Below are 24941 nucleotides of genomic sequence, written 5' to 3' on the forward strand. Positions count from 1 at the left end.
TTCTGCTTCTGATGTACCTGAAAAAGTTGTTACTGTGAGTTTTAGCCTTTGTGGCAAGTTTCTCTTCCTATTCTCTTTTAGTCTTCTTTATTAATGCTTTGCATCTGACTTGCTAGTGCTTATGTTTCTTCTTATTTTCTTCATTTGGGTCCTTTTTCCATTCTTTGAAGGACAATCTTTTGGATTTAATAGCCTCTTTTACTTCACCTTTTAACCATGCTAGCTGTCGTTTTCTTTCCACCTTTGCATGTGGTTTGGGCTTCCATATGTCTGTTCACCAATAATTGCTACCAGCTTCAGCTTCATCACTGTTTTAAAGTGACCAAACTCATCACTGTTCTGTTTGGCTGGAGACCAGTAACCAGTTCAACAAGCATAGGCAACTTCACTATTCTTATATGCTATATTCACTGAACAGCAAAATTTAAGATGAGATGATCCACTGTTTGTCGACCAGATGGTTTGCAATAGCAAAATCCTGTTCCCGGTTTTGCTATTTCATTTGGTTTACTGAGGAATCGTTCTCATTTACATCCCTCGTCCGCTTTTACTTGTTACCTTTAACTGCAAGCATCAGATGTAACCCAGTAAAAGTAGTAGAAATTGGCTAAATTATTACTTAAGTAAAAGTAACAAATGTTATCCTGTACTACGTTACAAGTAAGAGTAACAAAACTTGTACTTATGTACAGTAATATCGTTTGCTTAATCTATTCTGAGCTGAGGAAGGGAGTGTTAGCTCCTGAAAGCTAATCAAGAAATGTATTAAATTAGTCCTTTAACAAAGTTTCACAATTTTTTTGGTTTGTTTGTTTTATTGGTTATCCTTGTTTGTCTGCTACAAATTCTAGCAAGTGACCTTCTTAACAGTATACTTATTAGCCAGTAGAGGTCACCCTAGTCAACGATATTTTAAATACAGCATCTAACTTGGTAATGTGTTGAAAATATCTTGCTCATCTGTTGACCTATATATAATTAGTCTTGAAAGCAGGCATGTCTGCTGAATTTTACCATTTTGAGGATTTTATTTTATTAATTTAGCTGCTCCAGTTACAATATGAGTGCATAATTGAATCAGACCAAGATGCATTTTCCTTAGTATCCTGTTTCTCTCTGAAAGTATCAAAAGCCTGTGTTTAAGAGGAACCTAACATTGTCATTCACAGAGGCCACTGTGTACCACAGTCACTGAAATGTCCAAACAAATAATAAACTCAAACAACTTCAAATGTTTTAGTGGAATAATATTTTTGGCCACAGCTTTATTCTTCAACAATCAATGTTTAACTTCCAGAAACAAAGTTATATCATAAAGGATGTAAACGCCAATGAATATTTAACAGTCTCATGAAGCTATTCGGTACCGAAACTAGCTTCCATTATAAGCACAACAGTTGTATAATATACATGAGTATGACTCACGGTGTCAAGCCCCAACTCATGGTGGTACAGCTCACAAGTGTTCTTTGTGTTCTCAATCATTTTAACATGTTCTCAAGTTTCTGACTCAAGAAGAGGGGGAACAATTCTAGACCTAGTCCTTAGTAGAACACATAATCTGGTGAAGGTCACAGTGTTGGAGCACTTGATCAGTGATCATAGCATGATCAGATTTAATATAATCTCTGGAGTAAGTACACACAGGAAATTCAATATGTTAGCATTTAACTTTCAAAAAGGAGACTATGATGTAATGAGGGGAATGGTAAAAACAACAAGAAAAAAAACACACAGACCCTTTGTATTTTTTTAAGTAAACGAGATCCAACTTGCTATCAGGCCTTGTTTCTATCACTTTTTCTGAATGGATATCTTAGTTCATTCAGTGGCATTCTTGGATCGTAATCCATAACTAGCTCCTTTAGACTGTAAAAAAAATCTATTTTCTCACTGTTGAGTGTGATACCTTTTACCTTCAGACAGGTTTCACCATTGGATAGCTTGTACTAGTATGTTTTAGGACCAGCTGATACCAATTCTGTGATATGTTCACCCTTAGGGATCTCACTCATTAATTCATCTAAATACTACTACTACTACTATTTAACATTTCTAGAGCGCTACAAAGTGTACGCAGCGCTGTACAAACACAGAAGAAAGACAGTCCCTGCTCAAAGAGCTTACAATCTAATAGACAAAAAGTAAAGCATTTAAATTTAAAATATTTAAGCAGTCAAGCACAAGAGAACAGTCACAGAAGGACAGAAGATGTTGAAGGGTGGTCAGTGTGATTAGGTGTAACTCTGGTTGGAGTAGTGGGAGAAGGTGATAGAAGAATAGAAATGGGTGAGGTAAAGTAATGAGTGGGTTGATAGGGAGGTTATATAAGACATGTCACTCTAGGGGTGGGTGGGTAGAGGGGTAGGGTGGGTAGGATTAAGTCTAAAGCAGGAGAAGGTATTCTCTGCAGCCTATCTGTGAGATGGAAAATGCTCTCTGAAGCTGCTGCTATAAGTTGTTAGTTTTCTCTCCCTGAAAGAGATCCAAGCCACACCCACGAAGTTCAAACTGTCAGTGGGGAGGGTGAGGGGAGGAAATGGCAGTGCTTGATGAAAAAGAGAGCTCAGTTTGATAGGAGATATACTATAGGATGTCATTCTGAGGCCAGGCTAAGTCTAAAGCAGGAGAAGGTATTCTCTGCAGCCTATCTGTGAGATGGAAAATGCTCTCTGAAGCTGCTGCTATAAGTTGTTAGTTTTCTCTCCCTGAAAGAGATCCAAGCCACACCCACGAAGTTCAAACTGTCAGTGGGGACGGTGAGGGGAGGAAATGGCAGTGCTTGATGAAAAAGAGAGCTCAGTTTGATAGGAGATATACTATAGGATGTCATTCTGAGGCCAGGCTAAGTCTAAAGCAGGAGAAGGTATTCTCTGCAGCCTATCTGTGAGATGGAAAATAGTCACCCAAAAGGAGGATCCCACTCACCCTCCTTATTTACAAAAATCACAGAGTCTGTATTGTGATAAAGGCAGTGCTCTTGTAAAGCATCAAGAACCCTGTACAGCTCTCGCCAGCCATGAATCGTTGTAAGAGAGGCTATGAAGATGTTAGTGCTACCCGGTGGTGCACAAAGTTCCTTTGTATGCTTCCAGGTACAACACGGTGCATTCAGGAGAAAACAGGTACATATACAGCTCATCGGGGTCTCTTATGATGCTACTGGTAGGTAGATTTCTTCTTTGATCAAACGTCCCCCACAAACAGTTTAAAAACAGTTTTGCAATGTGTAATTTTTCAGGGATCATGGTTATCTGATCAGTGTGTAAAAGCACACCTTATTTCTGATAGAAATCATCTATGTACCAGTTTTGTTGTTCAGCATCAGTACACCACTGAGGAAACCCCCATGCTTCCTTCATTTGTCGTAGACGCATGTTTATGTATTCTGCAAAGAGTTGTGTAGATGTCTGCTCAAAATGCCAGACCTTGTAGATTTCCCCCATCCTGTACCCTTTAGAGAGAGCCATTTTCAATTCTACGGTACACCACGTCCCTCACCAGGGATCTCTTGCCATCATCGTGGGTGCATTTCTCCTGCTGACTCGTTATGGCGCAGGTGCGACAACAGGAACATGAGTTTATCGTGCACCCTAAAGGGCAATGCAGAGGAAAAGAGTCCATATGGGGGGGAACACCTTGACTTTCACATGCCTGAAATAATTGGAGATGGGTCCGAAATTGTCATAGATGGTTTTGGGTTGTCCAATCAGATATTCTTTAGTTTTATTGACAAAAGGGTACAGGCAGGTAACATCATAATAGTGTGTTTTCTCACCCTGTTTAACATGATAGTACAAATACACAGCATTCATTCTGCCTCCAAAAAGGGCACATCGTGGAACTAAAGGTTTGGGTAACGCGGTTCTGCTCAGAAAGGCCTCACATTCCCTGTTTTAACCAAACTGTCCCACTCATGTTCCCAAATAATGATGACCTTAAACCCTTTCTCTTTAGGTAATCTGCCTTGCACTGTATTTTGTAGTTCAGAAACTCAAAGGTGGTGTCCTTGAAAGGGTTCTGTTTTTTTAGAATCATAGCAGGTCATACAGCCAAGGTAAAAGCATCCATTAAATTCAAAGGCAGTGCTCTCACTCTTAACGATGACATACCCATCAAGAAAGTAGTCACCCACCTGCATTTCACCCCCCCTTTAGAGCATACCTGATTTGCATGTGTTCTTTCTACTCTGTATCCATCAGCCACCGGATACTGGTGGTTGAATATCTTTTGGTCTGCTGATGATAATCGTCGACCGCTGGCAGAACTATGGTTTACGTTTTTAAAGACATTCTTTAGGGTTGCTTCCCCCCCCCCCCCCCCCCCCCCCCGGTATTTCTTCTACATCTACCCCCACAGCCCTCTCTATCATTTTCATAATTTCCTCTCTGTACAGGAAAAAACAGCAAAAAGTAGCGAGATCAACACAACACTCCCAAGACACCATGGGTACGAGTAATAAAATGTTTTATTAAATGAAAATTAAAAAGGACTCGACACGGAGCCGTGTTTCAGCGAAAAACGCCTGCTTCAGGAGTCTACAAGTTATGAAAGCAGTGGCGTAGCTACGTGGGGCCTGAGGGGGCCTGGCCCCCGTAGATTTCAGTGGGGACCCCCCTCCCGGCGCACCCGCCGCCGCCTACCTTCCGTTTTGCTGGCGAGGGACCCCACTCCACGCCAGCCGACGTCCTCTCCGACCGTAGAACGCAGCGGCAGCCGGCAGAGAAAAGTCTTCTTCCTTGCATGCTGACTCCTGCACATCAGACTCAGAGAGCAGTTCTCTGAGTCTGACGTCTGCACGTACAACGTGCAGGACCAGCATGCAAGGAAGAAGACTTTTCTCTGCCGGCTGCCGCTGCGTTCTACGGTCGGAGAGGATGTCGGCTGGCGGGGAGTGGGGTCCCTCGCCAGCAAAATGGAAGGTAGGCGGCGGCGGGTTCGCGGCGGGAGGGGGGTCGGCAGAGACGGGGGGGGGGGGGCTAAAATGTGCCCCCTCCCCTCGAGCTCTGGACCCCCCTCCCACGGAAGTCTGGCTACGCCCCTGCATGAAAGGTATACAATTATAATACATTCAAATAAATAGAACCTAGAACAGTCATATAAATAGCAGTACACAAAAATGTATAAAACGTAGAACAATCATATAAATGGTAATGACTGATAAAACATTAAGGTTTTTTTTTTTTAAAGAGACATAAAAAACATGTATAGAAAAGATAAACATCCAAAGAAACTGTGAATCACATGAGACTAATAAGATGAAATTAACTCTAAAATGGACCATTAATTAAATAACAATAGAAAATTGTAAAAACGGAATGAAACTACAGTTCTGTTCATCCTTTTGCCGGATTAAGGTTAATTATAGGAGATATCAGGTATGGATAATATATGAAAATAAATGTTGACCTGTTTGTTGTGTAAACCAATGAATGGAACACCATAAATGAGGTAGTCAAATCAAGCCTGAAACAGTGAAAAGTACCAGAGCCAAACCAAGATCAGCATCTCCAATAAACTCTCTCTGTAATTCAACTTTGTTAAATACAGATCTAGTGTTGAAATAACAACAAGGAAATAGGTAACATAAAAACTGTTTGAGTTATCAAAACTAATAGCAATTTTTTTTTCAAGTTATTTTTTAACATCCAAGTAGTTGTTTTCGAGAAGTTGGTCGATTGTCAGTTATCATATCAATACAATGAGGCATCACCTGAGAACAGTTGACCACAGTTCTAGAATCCCTAGTTGATTTCAGCTACTTGCCAAGTTTTAAAGTAGAAACTTCTGGTGGAATCAAAGAATAAGTAAACAAAAATTTAGAGTTACCGTTATTCATACTAGAAAGGACCAAAAGGCCAAGTACAAATGACCAAAGCCAGGCCATTTTAATAAAATTCTGTTAAATACAAACTCCAACAATAAAAGTTACAAAAGAAACCCTACGGTCACCGTCCACGTCACCATGCAAAGGAGAGTGCCTTTGTCTTGCACCTTAGTTGGCGCCCCAACATCAGCGCATCATCTAATTGCAGTCTCTTTTCAAGAGGAGAATGGCGTCTGATGTTACAGGAGGGGCAGAGCTTGCTCCCATGCCCAGAATCACTGGGTGCAGATGACAGCAGCACAGACCAGAAAGGCAAACAGTGAAAGTTTCTCAATTAGGGCAAGTAATGACTTGAGCAAACCTTTGCGGTTCTCCTTTCAAGAGGAGAATGGCGTCTTGATGCTACAGGAGGGGTGGCACTCGCTCCCACGCCCGGAATCACTGGGTGCAGATGACAGCAACACAGACCAGAAAGGCAAACAGTGAAAGTCTCTCATCAGATAGTGACAAACCAATTGTTTTAGGTGGTGATTTTAATTTGATACTTAACCCAGATCTTGACCGAAAATCTAGTTTCCCCTTTAAGAAATCAAAAGCTTAGTCTGTATTACAAGATTTACTCAGGCAACTTAAATTATGTGATGTGTGGTGATTAATGCATGATTATGAATGTGATCACACATTCTACTCCATGCCCCATAATTCCTACTCCCGGATTGATTATTTTTTTTATCTCTGATTCTTTATTGTGTAATGCTAATTATTCCAGTATATTGCTCTATCTGACCATGCTCACATTAAGCTACAATTTATAGACATTGACCAAAAGCAGCCTCACAGAACCTGGCATTTTAATACAAGGCTATTAGAAAACCTCAAATTTCATGATGTAATATCCTCAGCCATGAAAGAATATTTTCAGTTTAACACTCTATGAGATACTAATTTGGATCATTAGATGGGATGCCTTTAAAGCATTTATCCATGGTGCTATCATCCAATTCTCTGTCACTCAGAAAAACAAATTACAAACTGAGAGACTGGAATTAGATCAAACAATTAAGCAATTATAACATAATCATCATTCTAAACCTTCAGATTCATCCATCTTCAATCAATTAAAATCAGCCAGATATAAATGTAACTCACTAATTGCACAACAGGCGAGCAAAGATGTCTTTATGAAGCCAGCTCATTATTATTATTATAGTAATAACAAAGCAGGCCATTTACTGGCCAATTACCTACAATCTAAAGCAGAAAAAAAATGACATCACTGCAATCAAAGATGAAAATAATGATTTAATTACTTCCAAACATGACATAATAAATAGATTTGATTGGCTCTTCCTGGATCGAAACAGGCACACCTTGACTCAACAAGGCATTGTGCCTTTTATTTTGTGGCTCCTACCACTTACTATTTGCAGTATCATTTCTATTAAAGGCTGCAAAAACATGGCTATTTGAACAAGTATTCCAGACTTAGCAGATTTTTGTATAAAGAATGTTTCTCTCTGTACCAGGTTTCCCCCCCCCCCCCCCCCACTTTGAAGCCTGCGATGAGCACCCTTTATAGAATAGTGCCTAGCAGGGATCCCTGGAATTCTGTAATACTGAACACATCTTTTGTGAATGCCTGTGACTCACCCACACCAAGGCCATGCCCCTTTTGGATTGCACATGAAAGGATTTGGGCACAGATCTCTATAGAATTGCGCACAGATCCATGCACAAATCCAAATTAGTGTCAATGTCAACTGCTTATTAACAGCTAATTATAACAGTTAATTATTGATTGTTAATGGCTTGTTATCTAATTTATTTGTATATGGATTGTACAAAATTTTGGATGCATAGAATTCAGGGTTAATGACCAAAATAAACTGTAGTCCCTTATTAAATTGCAACAAACTGGTTCTTTCTGTTTTCTTCCTTCGACAGTCATCAAGTAAAATAGTGGTAGTCAACTTTCTTTCTCTCTATAAAAATCATAATGGGAGCAAGTTATTAAACCACTGTCCACATTCTCTGCACCATCAAACTACAGCACAGAGGAGTGCCCTAGATTGGCACTGTGGCTTCACTGGGAATCCATGAAAAGAGGGAGTTCCTTAGCTTGATAGCTGACATTAGGATAGGCCAGTGTGTAGGATCGTTGTACCAGTTGCTGAGACAATTGTTTAAGCCACATAAGCATAGTCTGGGATGGGAATGGGGCAGTGCTCCCTTCCCCAAATATTGTGGGTGCTAATGCTGGATTGGTCTCCCTCCCCCCTACCATTATCACACCACAAAGAAACAAACTACAACTGAAAAACACAGTCTTCACAAACTCAAAACAACGAAGAACACAGTGAAGATGATACAAAAATAGGGTCTTGAGACGATGTAAAAACAGTCCAGTTTTATATCTGTAAGAACCAGTTTATAGAGAGATTTCTGTATTTATTTATATTTTATTATTATGGTTTTGTACATGTGTTCTTATATGTATCAATTTATTTACAGAGTGATCAGCAGTATGTGGTTGAGTCTACTGACATTAGAGATGACTGTTTTTTTTACACTTTTTGATTGTTTATTTGTATTAGTTATTCTTGTGTTTAAGTGATTGTCATTTGATGGTATTTTAAGTAAATTTTATATTATGCTGCATCATTTTACATTGTGTATTCCATTTGTATGTTTATTTTTAGATTTTTACATTGCAATTTTATCATAAGGTGTATATTTGATTTTTATGTGATTGTGTTTTATTTAACTGTATATGTACAAATAGACTTTTTTTAAATGTGTGTTTTGATTTAAGAACATAAAGGGCTACGTTTACTATGCAGTGCTATGGGCATGTTAGTGTTTTTAGCACGCATTAATGGTTTATGTGCGTTAAACGCTAACACATCCATAGAAATGTATAGGTGCATTTGCGTTTAATGCACCTTAAATGTACAGGCACGTTAAAAATGCTAACACACCTTAGTAAACATACCCCAAAGACTCCTGAGGCAGGCCGGTTGGCCGAAACACGGGGTGTCGAGACTCTTTGAGTAACATTATTGGTTTGCACTGTCTTTACATCGTCTCAAGACCCTATTTTTGTGTCACCTTCGCGCTGTGTTCTTTGTCGTTTTGATTTTGGTCCATTGCCACTAAAAACTTGAACCCCCCCCCCCTTTTTTTTTTTTTTCTATACATACTTAGAAATAAAACGGCTCGCCTCTCACTCATCCCGCGCGTCCAACAAACTCCTGCCCCGGTCTCTCAACAAACAATTCCCACAGGTGCGCCGCGCGGCAGGGCGGCGGGCAGGCAGCAGAGTTTCGAATACGCATGTGCGTGGCTAGCGCGGCACCTCCAATCGACCCGGCACCTGTACGCCTCTTGCGCAAATTACGATGCTGCTGGCTCTGACAAGAGGTGCGCCAGCAGCGTAGCGTTGAGTCACTAGTCGGCGTCGTGTTTTGCGGACGGTTGGTGTCACCATGACAGCGGCGGCGGGGGGTGGGGGGAGCGTTGCTGATGCTGCGGCTGCCTGAGGCGCGGGGCTGACGGCAGGCAGCAGTGAGGCAGAGAGCGCTGTCATGGCGGATCGGACGGCACCCCGGTGCCAGCTGCGCCTGGAGTGGGTTTACGGGTATCGTGGGCACCAGTGCCGCAACAACCTGTACTACACAGCCGGGAAGGAAGTGGTGTACTTCGTGGCCGGGGTCGGGGTGGTCTACAACACCCGAGAACACAGCCAGAAATTCTTTTTGGGGCACAGCGACGATATTATCAGGTGAGAGAAAGGAGCGTAGCAACCTGCAGGGAGAGCTGAGATGGGCAGGGCAGCTAAGCGGATCCCTCTGTTGGCTGCCTCTAATATCTCTGTGTCTTCTCCTTCTCTACAGTATTTCATCTTTCCCTACTTCTGTTTTGGGGTGTCAGGCTGGCTTGGCTAGAGTGAAGTAGACTTTCTTCTGGGGTGCGGGGAGAGGTGCCCTGCTGTTATAGTAGGTTTAAGCTTGCTGTCATGGGTGTCCTGCAGGGAGTTAAAGCCTCCTCTCTGTGGGACTTTGTGCAGTGCCAATTGAGCCTGCTGGTTGCAGCTGATGGATATGATAGTCATGGTAGGTGCAGTGAAAGCAGAGGGACTTTCTTCCCTCCTCCTCTCCCCCCCCCCCCCCCCCCCCCGGGGGAACCTGGGGCACGGTTTCTGACATCTTCCTTGCAGCTAGAAGGAGATTCATTTCAGATTGTCATTTCACAACAAACTTGATGCGTACTGGGAAAGCTGGAGATAGTAGTAGAGCGTTGCATTCCGTCTGGACTAGTTTTTTTTCAATGGTAAAATACTGACATGGGTATACATGGAAGGAGAGATTTAAGATTGGTCATCCCCCTCCCCCCCCTGGATTTTGATAACTAATTTGTAACTTTCTGTGATGTTGTTTGGTGATTCCCCATTGATTTATATCTCTTCAATCCCTCACATCTTTAGTGGGAACACTTTACAGTTACTGACACTTGGGTGAGAATTTAAGTGTATGAAAGTACAAGTTAATGATTCATGGCATACAGGAAATATGAACACTTTATGTGGGGTAGAAGGATATAGTTTCAGCATTTCTCCTATCAGACAAACATTTAGAATAATGCAAATTATTAATTTATTTATACAGTGTGAGTTAAAGGGAAATTTAGAAAATACAAATAGTATAGCAGCATATGTTTGCATGAATTCTATTTCAGTGAAATTCATTTTGTCATTGAATTGCTACATGACAGTTAAAATTACTTCTCATGGGAACCACTAAAACTCTCAGAAGACAGATGTAGTTCTGTATATTTCAGGTTATTGTACATTTCCATCTGTTATGCATGCCTTTATTTCTTGTGCATATAAGATGTTGAAATGTATTTAGGAATGCTGACACCGATATGGATGGTCCTGAACATATTATTGTCCTTTTTGTTCTGTGATTTAATATAGTTTTCTTGTTGTTTTAGGCAAAGATCCAAGCACAGGGGCTGAATTATGAATGGATGATGGGCCTTTCTTTGCCTTTTGGCAGACATTGAAAACCTGTGCAGTATTGGGGGTGGGGGGGGGGGGGGGGGGGGGGGGGAAGGGGAGCATGTTAATGCTCTGCCACTAGACCCATTGGAGACCTGTTGATGTTAAAACAGGGAAATTAAAAATATTGTAGTATGGTGTTTAGGTTGTTTGGTTCAGATCAAATGCAAAATCTGAGTTATGAGTTCTGTGTGGTTTTTTCTTGGCCTTTTGTCTAATGCTGAAAAACTGGGAGGTGTTAAAGCCCTGCTGCTGTCCAACTCCACACAATAAAAGATGACTGTTTGCTTACTTAATTTAAAAGATGCTTAATATTTTAGAAAATAGCTTTATTTTCTAAACATATTTTTATCATGATTATATGTGAGGTTATATGTGCTTGAGTAAGGGGTTCTTGTTTGTTTTCTGACAAACCAGTAGCTGAAGATGAAACTATTATTTTTCTGTTCATACATTGCACATACTGCATCTGGAGAAATGAGTGAGACATTGATGAGAAATCTTAGCAGTGTTTCTCACTGCAGTTCCTTTTACTGCCATACACAATTAATAAATAGTGATAAAATTAAATTACTTTTCTGTTTGCATCTTTTTATATGTATTGCTATATGTTGAGAACCTGGAGCATAAAATAGATTTACACTGTATAGTGTAGTACTAGGGAGGATAATTTTAAAACAAGCTGCCTAGCAGTGTGGCAGGCATGCACCTAAGTTACACCAGTTTTTTGAATTATCCACAAAAAATACACATACATATTTACAAATGCTTTTTGGCACACAAAAAATTCCCACTTTAATTTGCATGCATATGTACATATTTGATAAGATATGTGCACAAGTCCAAACCTTAAAACCTTTGCCCTGATCAAATAAACTTATGAGGGCATATAAGATAAGCACATAGATGTACAGATCTGAGTATTTTTAGAAAGGCTTTTCCTTTGCATAACATGCCAGTATACTCGCAGAAATGCTTTTTAAAAATTGGAGGGTGCCTAAACTACTAAGCACATTCATACATACACCCTCTAATTCTATAAAAGTTGCCAAAAATTGCGCATGCCAGGTTGAGCCTGATTAACGCCGCGGGGGGAGCGAGAGCGGACTTCTGCCAGCGCCAGAGCAGAAGTTCAGTGCATCTCAACGAGAAAAAAATACGTGACGGCAGAACTCCATTTGGGGGAGCGGCCACTCCCCTGGCGCCCCACCTAGCTACGCCACTGGTTTGCAGAATAGTATTTAGGGGCCTTGCTGGCATTTTCACAGGTACACATATAAGTGCTACCGTAGTATTCTAGATGTTTATACACTTGGGGAGCATGTAAATATGGGCACCTAAATTATAGAATTGCCTTTGGAGGGTTAGTTCTGTATCTGAGTACCTCCATTGAGGCATCCTGAGGCCATGTGCTAGAAGCCTATTTTAAAATGGAACTTTGATGCTTAGGTTCTGTTATAGAATACTAATATAACCCTGTATTGGCATTCATAACATCTAGGTGCTCACACATGACAGCTATAGAGCTGGCATAAGCACAGATACCTAAATGTGTATACCCCCTTGCAGATATGCGCTGTGTATGTTAAGTGGGCATTTGCAGTAACATACATAGTAGATGACGGCAGAGAAAGACCTGAATGGTCCATCCAGTCTGCCCAACAAGATAAACTCATATGTGTATACTTACGTGTATACCTGACAAAGCCATGGGACCGGATGGGATCCACCCTAGGATATTGAGGGAGCTCAGAGAGGTTCTGGCGGGTCCTCTTAAAGATTTGTTTAATAAATCCTTGGAGACGGGAGAGGTTCCGAGGGATTGGAGAACGGCGGATGTGGTCCCTCTTCACAAAAGTGGTGATAGGGAAGAAGCTGGAAACTACAGGCCAGTAAGCCTCACTTCGGTTATTGGAAAAGTAATGGAAGCGATGCTGAAGGAAAGGATAGTGAATTTCCTGGAAGCCAATAAGTTGCAAGATCTGAGACAACATGGTTTTACCAAAGGGAAATCGTGCCAAACGAACCTCATTGAATTCTTTGATTGGGTGACAGGAGAATTGAATCAGGGACGAGCTATGGACGTAATCTACTTAGATTTCAGTAAAGCTTTTGACACGGTTCCCCACAGGAGGCTCTTAAATAAACTGGATGGGCTGAAGATAGGACCCGAAGTGGTGAACTGGATTAGGAACTGGTTGACGGACAGACGCCAGAGGGTGGTGGTGAATGGAATTCGCTCGGAGGAGCGAAAGGTGAGTAGTGGAGTGCCTCAAGGATCGGTGCTGGGGCAGATTCTGTTCAATATATTTGTGAGTGACATTGCCGAAGAGTTAGAAGGTAAAGTTTGCCTATTTGCGGATGATACTAAGATCTGTAACAGAGTGGACACCCCGGAGGGAGTGGAAAACATGAAAAAGGACCTACGGAAGCTAGAAGAATGGTCTAAGGTTTGGCAATTAAAATTCAATGCGAAGAAATGCAAAGTGATGCACTTAGGGAGTAGAAATCCATGGGAGACGTATGTGTTAGGCTGTGAGAGTCTGATAGGTACGGATGGGGAGAGGGATCTTGGGGTGATAGTATCTGAGGATTTGAAGGCGACGAAACAGTGTGACAAGGCGGTGGCCCTAGCTAGAAGGTTGTTAGGCTGTATAGAGAGAGGTGTGACCAGCAGAAGAAAGGGAGTGTTGATGCCCCTGTATAAGTCATTGGTGAGGCCCCACCTGGAGTATTGTGTTCAGTTCTGGAGGCCGTATCTTGTTAAGGATGTAAAAAGAATTGAAGCGGTGCAAAGAAAAGCTACGAGAATGGTATGGGATTTGCGTTACAAGACGTATGATGAGAGAGTTGCGGACCTGAACATGTATACTCTGGAGGAAAGGAGAAACAGGGGTGATATGATACAGACGTTCAAATATTTGAAAGGTATTAATCCGCAAACAAACCTTTTCCGGAGATGCGAAGGCAGTAGAACGAGAGGACATGAAATGAGATTGAAGGGGGGCAGACTCAAGAAAAATGTCAGGATGTATTTTTTCACGGAGAGAGTAGTGGATGCTTGGAATGCCCTCCCGCGGGAGGTGGTAGAAACGAAAACGGTAACGGAATTCAAACATGCGTGGGATAAACATAAAGGAATCCTGCTCAGAAGGAATGGATCCTAAGGAGCTTAGACGAGATTGGGTGGCAAAGCCGGTGGCGGGAGATGGTGCTGGGCAGACTTATACGGTCTGTGCCAGAGCCGATGGTGGGAGGCGGGACTGGTGGTTTGGAGGCGGGGATAGTACTGGGCAGACTTATACGGTCTGTGCCAGAACCGGTGGTGGGAGGCGGGGCTGGTGGTGGGGATAGTGCTGGGCAGACTTATACGGTCTGTGCCCGGAAAAGGACAGGTACAAATCAAGGTAAGGTATACACAAAAAGTAGTACATGTGAGTTTATCTTGTTGGGCAGACTGGATGGACCGTGCAGGTCTTTTTCTGCCGTCATCTACTATGTTACTATCAAGCTCATTTTCAAAGCACTTAGCCTCCCAAAGTTCCATAGAAACCTATGGAACTTAGCCTCCCAAAGTGCTTTGAAAATATGCCTCCACGTTACTATGATTTGTATCTGCCATTTTCAGGGCACAGACCGTAGAAGTCTGCCCAGCACGTAAGCCTGTCTCGCCTCCCCCATTTCTTTTAGTTGGTTTTAAACTGAGATAAGTGGTTCCTACAGTCGTTTTGTATGTTGCTATTATGTATCTTTTTATTTTTTTTCATTAATACAGAAGTAAAGCTTTGTACTGGGTTTAGGTACAAATGTGAGCACCTAGTTAATAGAATTGCCCTTACATTGCATAAAAATAGGCTCTGTGTATTCCTAGGGCCTACTTTTATATGTGTATACGCCTTTCTCCGAGGACAAGCAGGCTGGACATCATCATGCATGGGTTGTCGTCCGCGACGGCCTAGGAGCTCCGGATTTAAAAATCAAAATTTTAAAAGTTCTAGAAGCGACAAGAGCGGGCGCGGGTGACTTCCCGCCCGCGACGTTTGCGCACTTCCCTCAGTTTCTTTTTTTCCTATTTGCGAGTGAGTTGTTTGTTCTGGCGCTCCTCGTGTTTTCGGCCCAGGGGACTTTTTGTCACATTTACGTGCTCCGGTTTTTTTTCCCTTTTCTTCATTTCTTAAAAAAAAAAGTGTTTCCTTTAATCCTTTTTTAGCTTTCTCATCTTTTTAGGTTTCCTTTCTTTTTCGTCGCGGCCGCCTTTAGGCTGCTCGGTCGCGTTCCTTTTTTCCCTTTTTTGTGCCTTTCTCTTTAGCACCATCGAGTCGTTTGATTTTTTGACAGCTATTTTTACTCCCATGTCATCGAGGACTCCCAGCGGCTTCAAGTGCTGTTCCCGCTGCAACCGGACCATCTCATCTACCGACCCTCACGCTTGGTGTCTCCAGTGCCTCGGGCCCGACCATCTGCCAGCTTCCTTTAAGCTGTGTAAATTAATGAAAAAGAGGACCCAGGTGGCTCAAGAGGCTCAGCGCGACAAACTTTTTTCAGATTTGTCCGGTCCTTTGACGTTGGCATCGACGTCAACGTCGAGGGAAGCAGCATCGAGAGGTCAGGTAATGGCTGCCGAGAGACCAGAGCTGGGAGCAGCGAGGCATCGAGTGGGTCTCCACCTGTCTCGGCACCTACTGCTATGCAGGCCCCCCGGGACCGCCCTGAGTCGAACCCGGCCCCGAGGAGGCGTGAGGATTCCACGTCCTCATCGGTACCGAGGAGTGTCGATGACGGGCGAAGGCTAAGAAACATCGCCATCGATCTCCTCCTCGTCACAGTACTGAGAGCTCCGGGGAGACGAGTGGCTTGGCAACTGAGAAGAGTCGGCGCCGGGAGGACCACTCACCCTCCATTCAGGAAGTGCCGATGCGTCGGTCGTCTGGCATCCAGGTACCAGCTCTCGAACCTCCTCAGATTCTGGCACTGATTCCTGCACCGGCCCCACAGCTTGTTCTGATGGCAGCCCTCAATGAGTGTCTCTGGGCCATGCTTCCAGGCCTCCTGGAAGGGATGATGCGTCCATCTGCTTCGGTACCGGAGGTGCTTGCGCCTCGGGTGCCCACTGCTGAGACGGCATCTGGCCCATCTCCTGCGCAGAGGTCTCCGCCCTCGGTGCCGCTTGCGGTACCTGAGCCGGTTGCCACCCGGGTTGACTCTCCCTCGACGTCGGCGGAGGAAGCTTCGCCGGAGTCCAGGCAAGGGTCCACTTCTCGACGCCCCTCACGAGGACATCGATCCTCGAGGTCGAGGCAGGCTTCGGTTCGGGCTGCTCTTCGGGAACTCCTGTCCGATACCGAAGAGGAGCACTCATGGGGAGAGGAGGAAGACCCCAGTTATTTTTCAGAGGAAGATTCTCAGGGGCTTCCATCTGATCCTGCTCCACCTATTGAGGTTAGACAATGTCCACCTGAGTGTCTTTCCTTTTCATCTTTTGTGCGGGAAATGTCTAGGGACATTCCATTTCCTATGGAGGCTGTGGATGAGCCCAGGGCCGAGATGTTCGAGGTCCTGGATTATCCTTCTCCACCAAAAGAGGTTGCAACGGCCCCCTTGCACAATACACTCATGGAAGTGATGTTGCAAAATTGGTCTTACCCTCTATCTAATTCAGTTGTCAACAAGAAGTCCGAGTCCCAGTACAGAGTCCACAGTGAGCCTGTGATGGTGAAGGCCCAACTTCCTCACGATTCCATGGTGGTGGACTCTGCTCTCAGAAGATTCAAGAGTACTAGGGCTATGCTTCGGCGCCCCCGGGCAGAGAGTCTAGGACTTTGGATTATTTTGGGAGACGTACGTATCAGGCTGGAATGCTCGCGGCCAAGATTCAAACATACCAGCTGTACACCAACATTCACTTACGGAACTCAATAAAGCAACTGTCCAGTTTAGTTGAAGCTCTCCCTCCGGAGCTTGCTGAACCTTTTCACCAGGTGGTCAGGTAGCAGAAGGCGTGTCGTAAATTCCTGGCCAGGGGAGCTTTTGATACTTCTGATGCTGCATCCCGGGTGGCTGTTCAGGGTATCGTGATGCGCAGACTCTCATGGCTGCGTGTCTCGGACCTGGATCAGAAGACCCAGCACTGAATGGCGGATGTTCCTTGCCTGGGGAATAATCTTTTTGGAGAGGAGGTTGAGGATATGGTTGATTCCCTCAAGAAACATCATGATGCTATGGATTCTCTCGCCCGCCGGACGCCTTCTGCTACTACCTCCTCTTCTAGGAGGTTTTTTGGAGGGAGGAGGAGTGCTCCCTATTCCTCTGGCAGGCATAGGTACACTCCTGCTTCCCGACAGCCTGTTCAAGCTCACTCCCAGCAGCCTCGCTCTCGTCAGCGGCGTGCGCCACAGGCCCCTCTGGCTCCACAGCAAAAGTAAGGGATGGGCTTTTGACTGGCTTCAGAGCAGCATAGCCGACATCAAAGTGTCTGCACCGGACTATCTACCTGTTGGAGGAAGGCTGATATTTTTTCACCAAAGGTGAATCTGGAATCGATGCCTCCAAATTGCCCACCGGGCGCTCAATCCTTCAGTTCCTAGCACAAGCAGGTACTTGTAGAGGAACTATCTGCCCTTCTCAGCACCAATGCAGTCGAGCCCGTTCCACCAGGGCAAGAAGGGCTGGGATTCTATTCCAGGTACTTCCTTGTGCAAAAGAAAACAGGGGGGATGCGTCCCATCCTAGACCTAAGGGGCCTGAACAAATTCCTGGTCCGAGAAAAGTTCAGGATGCTTTCCCTGGGCACCCTTCTTCCCATGATTCAGGAAAGCGATTGGCTATGCTCTCTGGACTTAAAGGATGCCTATACTCGCATCTCGGTGCTTCCAGATCACAGGCAGTACCTTCGATTTCGCCTGGGAACTCAGCATTTTCAGTACTGCGTGCTGCCCTTTGGTCTCGCATCTGCGCCCAGAGTGTTCACAAAGTGCTTGGCAGTTGTCGCAGCATCGCTACGCAGACTAGGAGTGCATGTGTTCCCTTATCTCAACGATTGGCTAGTGAAGAACACCTCAGAGGCAGGAGTTGTACGATCCATGCAGATTACTATTCAACTGCTCGCGCTACTGGGGTTTGTCATCAATTATCCCAAGTCCCATCTGATTCCTGTACAGAAATTGGAATTCATAGGAGCTCTGTTGAACACACGGACGTCTCAAGCTTATCTTCCCCAGGCAAGGGCAGACAACCTTCTGGCCCTAGTGTCCTCAACTCGAGCATCCCAAAAGATCACAGCTCGGCAGATGTTGAGACTTCTGGGCCACATGGCCTTTACAGTTCATGTGACTCCCATGGCACATCTACACATGAGATCAGCTCAGTGGACTCTAGCTTCCCAGTGGTGTCAGGCTACGGGGGATCTAGAGGATGTCATCCATCTCTCCACTGATTTTTGGAATTCCCTTCAGTGGTGGACCATTCGCTTCAATCTGACCTTGGGACGACCATTCCAAATTCCTCAGCTGCAAAAAGTCCTGATGACGGATGCATCCCTTCTGGGGTGGGGAGCTCATGTTTATGGGTTCCACACTCAAGGAGTTTGGTCCTTCCAGGAAACGCATCTTTAGATCATCCTCTTGGAATTGCGAGCAATCTGGAATGTGCTCAAGGCTTTCAGAGATCGGCTGTCCAATAAAATTATCCTAATTCAGACAGACAATCAGGTTGCGATGTACTATACAAACAAGCAGGGGGGGATCTCGCCCTCTGTGTCAGGAAGCCGTCAGAATGTGGCTTTGGGCGTGCCAGCACGGCATGCTTCTCCAGGCTACATATCTGGCAGGTGTAAACAACAGTCTGGCTGACAGGTTGAGCAGGATAATGCAACCTCACGAGTGGTCTCTGAACATGGACATTGTCCGCAAGATCTTCTGAGCGTGGGGCACCCCCTCGGTGGATCTTTTTGCCACTCAGCACAATCACAAGGTTCCTCAATTCTGTTCCAGATTTCAGGCCCACGACAGACTAGCGTCAGATGCCTTTCTCCTTCATTGGGGGACAGGCCTCCTGTATGCGTATCCTCCCATACCTTTTAGTAGGGAAAACTCTGCTGAAACTCAGGCAAGACCGCAGAACCATGATTCTGATAGCACCTTTCTGGCCTCGTCAGATATGGTTCCCTCTTCTTCTGGACTTGTCTTCAGAAGAACCTTGGAGATTGGACTGTTTTCTGACCCTCATCACTCAGAACGAGGGGTCGCTTCTACATCCCAACCTCCAGTCTCTGGCTCTCACGGCCTGGATGTTGAGAGCTTAGAAGTTGCCTCTTTAGGCCTCTCAGAAGGTGTCTCCCGAGTCTTGCTTGCTTCCAGGAAAGATTCCACAAAAATGAGTTATGCTTTTAAATGGAGGAGGTTTGCTGTCTGGTATGACAGCAAGGCCCTAGATCCTTTCTCGTGTCCTACACGGACCCTGCTTGAGTACCTTCTACACTTGTCGGAGTCCGGTCTTAAGACTAACTCAGTAAGAGTTCGCCTTAGTGCAATCAGTGCTTATTATCAGCGTGTAGAAGGTCAGCCTATCTCTGGACAGCCTTTAGTCGTTCGTTTTATGAGAGGTTTGCTTTTGTCAAAGCCCCCTGTCAAACCTCCACCAGTGTCATGGGATCTCAATGTCATTCTCACCCAGCTGATAAAACCTCCTTTTGAGCCACTGAATTCCTGCCATCTGAAGTATTTGACCTGGAAGGTCATTTTCTAGGTGGCTGTTACTTCAGCTCATAGAGTCAGTGAGCTCCAAGCCCTGGTGGTTCATGCTCCTTACATTAAGTTTCATCATAACAGAGTAGTCCTCTGCACTCATCCTAAGTTCCTGCCGAATTTGGTGGTGTCGGAGTTCCATCTGAACTAATCGTCTTGCCAACGTTTTTTCCCCGTTCGCATACCCACCCTGGTGAGGACAAGTTGCATACCTTGGACTGTAAGAGAGCATTGGCCTTTTATGTGGAGCGGACAAAGCCCTATAGACAGTTCGCTCAACTGTTTGTTTCTTTTGATCCCAACAGGATGGGGAAAGGTTCTATTCCAGGTACTTCTTTATGCCCAAGAAAACAGGGGATTTCATCCCATCCTAAGCCTAAGTGCCCTGAACAAATTCCTGGTCAAAGAAAACTTCACAATGATTTCCCTGGGCACCCTTCTCCCTTTGATTCAGGAACATGATTGGCTGTGCTCTCTGGACAAAGGATACCTATATCCAGTGGTGTGCTGGAGCCGGCTCACACGAGCCGGTTGTTAAATTTTACTGATTTTTGCGAGCCGGTTGTTGAAGTCAGGCAGCAAGCACACAAGCATCTGTTTTTTTTTCTCCTCTTCTCTCCCTCCTCCCCAAGCCCCCACCCGCCCATAGGCTCCCAGCATACCTCGTCATGTCATCCCTTAGGATCATCGTCCCCCCTCACCACTGCCTGACCAACCCGAAGCCTTTTCTCTGCTAGATCCCACCCACAGGAAGTTGCATCAGCGGGGCTGTACACTACTCGGCAGAGACAGGCTCTGGGTGGGTCTCGTGTTACCACTGCAGCTGCTGGAACAAGTAAGGTTTGAAGAATGGCCAGAGAGGGAATGGAAGCTGAGAGAGGTAGGACTCACAGAGGAGTAGGAGGGGGATGATGCTGGGTTTGGATGAAGACAGCATGAAGTAAAAAAAAAAAATTGATGCTATTTAGGTTAGTCTGTTTCCTCTTCCCACGCAGCTGTCTTTGCCGTTAAACTCAAAACAAAATCAAGCAAACTTATGAGCTGCTGCATCTACGTTGTTGTTCTTTATTGTTGGTAGCATTTTAATTCAATCTGTCTTATATTTTCAAACATGCCAGCTTTGGCAGCATACAGATGTACACAGAGATCAGAGGAAGTATAGTAATGGAATAACTTTTCATAGATAGAGTAGTAATTTGTTATAAATCATATTCAGTGTGTCATTTAGAGGGGCTGGTTATAGGGACACCCTAGCATGTATTATATTTGTGCAGAGATCTTTTTTCTCCTGGTAAAGAGCCATTAAAACAGATGTCATATTATAAGGATCAAGTGCTCAACATTCAGAGTTTCTATCTATTATTTATTTAGTTACTTATTTATGACATTTAACCCTGTTATTGGTGCAGAGATTTTTTTTTCTCCTGGTAATGGACTTCTAAAACAGACATCATGTTATGGGAATCAAGTTCTCAATGTTCAGAGTTTCTATCTATTTATTTACTTATTTATGGCATTTTATCCCACGTTAAACTTGAATTAGATTGGAACCTGGAAGCATTAAAAAAAAAAAAAAAATTTCCCGGAGAGATTAATGCATGACCCCTCCCCCCGGCTCTCTCCCTGGGTATAGCCAGCTCTGCAATTTGGGGGGGAGGGGCGCAGAGGTGGACCGGGGAGAGAGCCTGTTGTTAAAAATTTACCAGCACACCACTGCCTATATCCACATTTCGATACTTCCCAGTCACAGGAATTATCTCAGATTTCAAATAGTGGAGGAGTGGCCTAGTGGTTAGGGTGCTGGACTTTGGTCCTGGGGAACTGAGGAACTGAGTTAGATTCCCACTTCAGGCACAGGCAGCTCCTTGTGACTCTGGGCAAGTCACTTAACCCTCCATTGCCCCATGTAAGCCGCGTTGAGCCTGCCATGATTGGGAAAGCACGGGTACAAATGTAACAAAAAAAAAAATAGGGAAGCACCACTGTCAGTACTGCATGCTGCCATTTGGCCTTGTGTCACCTCCCAGGGTATTCACCAAATGTCTAGCGGTAGTAGCAGCAGCAGCATATCTCTCCCTACACTCCTTCCTGGGAACTCCATTCATCAGGTAGATCTCTCTTATCTGTACTCTTCTCCTTCACTGCAAACTCCAGAGTCAGTTCCTTTTATCTTGCTGCCCCATACACCTGGAATAGACGTCCTGAATCAGTACGTCAAGCTCCAGCTCTGGCTGTCTTCAAATCTAGGCAAAAAGCCCACCTTTTTGAGGCTGCTTTTAACTCCTAACTCATATTCATTGTTCAGTACACATGTCTGTTTTATAATTCCCTTATCCCTATTTGTCTTGATTAGATTGTAAGCTCTGTCGAGCAGGGACTGTCTCTTACATGTTCAGTGTGCAGTGCTGCGTATGTCTAGTAGCGCTATAAAATGATAAGTAGTAGTAGTTGTAATAGTAACATAGTAGTATAGTAGATGACGGCAGAAAAAGACCTGCACGGTCCATCCAGTCTGCCCAACAAGATAAACTCATATGTGCTACTTTTTGTGTATACCTTACCTTGATTTGTATCTGCCATTTTCAGGGCACAGACCGTAGAAGTCTTGCCCAGCACTAGCCCTGCCTACCAACCACCATCCCCGTTTCCCCCCATCGTAGTAGTAAGTGTATCTGGGCAATTGGCTGGTCAAGAGCACATCACAGAAGGGGGCGTCAAAGTCAATGTGGCTAACTATTTGGGTGTTGGAGTTACTAGGGTTCATCATAAACTACCCCAAGTCCCAGTGTTTTGGAATACATAGGAGCCCTGCTTGATACATTGCAGGCTTGGGCTTTTCTTCGTCAAGCGAGAGCAAAGATCTTATCAGAGTTTGCTTCACAAGTCCGAAGCATCAAGCAGGTCACAGCTTGGCAAATGTTAAGATTGATTGGCCGCATAGTCTCAAAGAGAAGCCCAGTGGACCGTAGGTTCCCAGTGGTCTCAGGCAGCTGGGAACCTAGTGGATGTCATCCAGGTTCCTCTGAAGTTGATTCATGCCCCTCTCTGGTGGACAATTTGGACGAATTTGACAGTGGGGACTGACATTCCAAATTCCACATCCTCAGAATTTTCTAACAGCTGCATTCAGCCTAGGATAGGGATCTCATATAGATGGGCTTCATACCCAGGGAACGGTCAGTTCAGGAAACAGATCTCCATATTAATCTCCTCGAGTTCTGGGCTATTTGGAATGCTTTAAAGGCTTTCAGAGATTGGCTGGAAATCCAAATTATTCTTATCCAAATGGACAACCAAGTTCCAATGTTTTATGGAAACAAGCAGGTGGGTATGGGATCCTGCCCCTTGTGTCAGGAAGCACTGGAGATATGCTAGTTTAGTGCGGCTTTTGGGTCACCTCTCTGGAGGGATTAGTGAAACTTGTCCTGGGTATGTATGTTTCATTATTATTATCTCTCTATATAAAACGCACCTCCAACGTTCTATGAAGCCTCCACAAGACCCAATGTTCTAACTGCATGGTGGTGAAACCACAATTCACCCATGAGTGTTGGCCCCGCCCTAGCGTCAAACGTAATGACGCCAAGGGCGGAGCTATGGCACTCAACCAATCGCATCGCTCAGCCCTTGAAGTCATCACTTTTGACACGAGGGCGGGACACGCAACGATGAAAACCACTACACCCGCTCACCCACACCCACGCCTCCCCACCCAAAGTCAACAACCCTCACCCCTACAACCCCCCAAGTCCCCAACACTAACAACCTCCACCACCACCTCAAATGTTGCCAACGCTCCCCCCCCCAAGGTTAAAACACACACTGCTCCACCCTCCACTCCCCCCCCCCCCTCACAGGTTGTCGCCACTGCCAAAAAAAAAAAAAAGGAAGCGCCGCACACCCACATCCACGCCCCCCCCCCCCAGAGTCACCACCCTAAGTTGCCAACACTACCACCCTCCCCCCCCAGGTCACAACACACAGTGCTCCACCCCCTCCCCAGAGTCGAAACACCCACTGTTCAACCCTCCACACCCCCCCCCCCCCAAACAGTCGTCGCAGCCGCACACCCCCCTCCCTCCGTAAGATTTAAAAAAAAAAAAAAAGGCAGCGCCGCTCACCAACACCCACGCCCGCCAAAGTCACCACCCCTCACCCCTCCAAGTTGCCAACACTACCACCCTCCACCCACCCCCCCACATGTTGCCACCCGCCCACCCCTCCACCCACCCCCCGAGGTCACAACACCCAGTGCTCCACCCTACAACCCCTCTCTCTTTCCACTCCCCAACGCAGCCGTCATTTGCCATACACTGAAACCCAAAGTAAATCGCCACAGGATCCCTCCCCCCATCCCACAGACCGCACTCACCCACCCTCCCGCAGCACCTCGCTCACTGTTCCTCTCCGCCCTCCCTCTCCACTCTGAATCCGGCCATGCTGCAGGACGCCAATGAACTACACTGTAAGCAAGGAAACCCATTTGTTAATCTCTGTTTCCTCTCCCCAACACAGCCATCATTCACATACACTCAAACCAAGCACACATAGGAGCTGCACATCCACATTGTCGTTTTTTTTTTTTACTTCATCCAACTGAAACACGTCTAAAACTATTTCTAATGGAAAAACTGCGTCAAAACAGGTAAAGGACAAAAGTGTTTTGGGGTGGGGACCCCTGAAACTATGAGGGAGGGTGGGGGGGACCCTGACACTGAAAAGGACCCTGGAACTGGGAGGGAGGGAGGGAGGGGGGATACCCTGGAACTCGGACGGAGGAATGACCCTGGAACCCAGACGGAAGGAGGGGGGACCCTGGAACTTGGAGGGAGGAGGGAGAGGCCCCTGGTACGCACTCTGATTCTCACACACAACACTGTGTCTCTCATGCATACACTCGCCCCAGTCTCACTCTCTCAATATCACACACACACACACGCTCATTCACACACTCTCTCTCTCTCTCTCTCACACACACGCTCATTCACACACTCTCTCTCTCACACACACACAGTCACTCTCACACACACTCTCTGAAACATACACACTCCAACGAAAACCTTGCTAGCGCCCGTTTCATTACTGTCAGAAACGGGCCTTTTTCACTAGTTTTTATATTTTGATTGTGCTTGGTTTTCAATGTGCTTTCCTATGAATTTTTGGTGTTCTTTTCTGATAATCACAATTGTATTGTACATCACTTTTCTCTTATCAGAGGTTAAGTGGCATAAAAAACTAAATAAACTGTAACTAGCTGAATGATTTTTTTCATGCCAAATTAGGAATTCACGTAGTTATCACTTTTATGTATTTT

The 24941-nt window shown here is 45.0% G+C and overlaps 1 protein-coding gene across 1 annotated transcript in view; it reads left to right on the top strand.

Moving 5' to 3' along the window:
• The first annotated feature begins 9411 nt into the window (after window positions 1-9411).
• Window positions 9412-24941, top strand: part of EML6 (EMAP like 6) — a 744128-nt gene continuing 728598 nt past the window's right edge. Inside the window, 1 exon segment of the mRNA XM_030195849.1 lies at window positions 9412-9608. Within this exon segment, the coding sequence (XP_030051709.1) occupies window positions 9412-9608 (197 nt within the window).

The sequence above is a fragment of the Microcaecilia unicolor genome, chromosome 3, assembly GCF_901765095.1.
Source record: "Microcaecilia unicolor chromosome 3, aMicUni1.1, whole genome shotgun sequence".
NCBI classification, from domain to species: domain Eukaryota; kingdom Metazoa; phylum Chordata; class Amphibia; order Gymnophiona; family Siphonopidae; genus Microcaecilia; species Microcaecilia unicolor.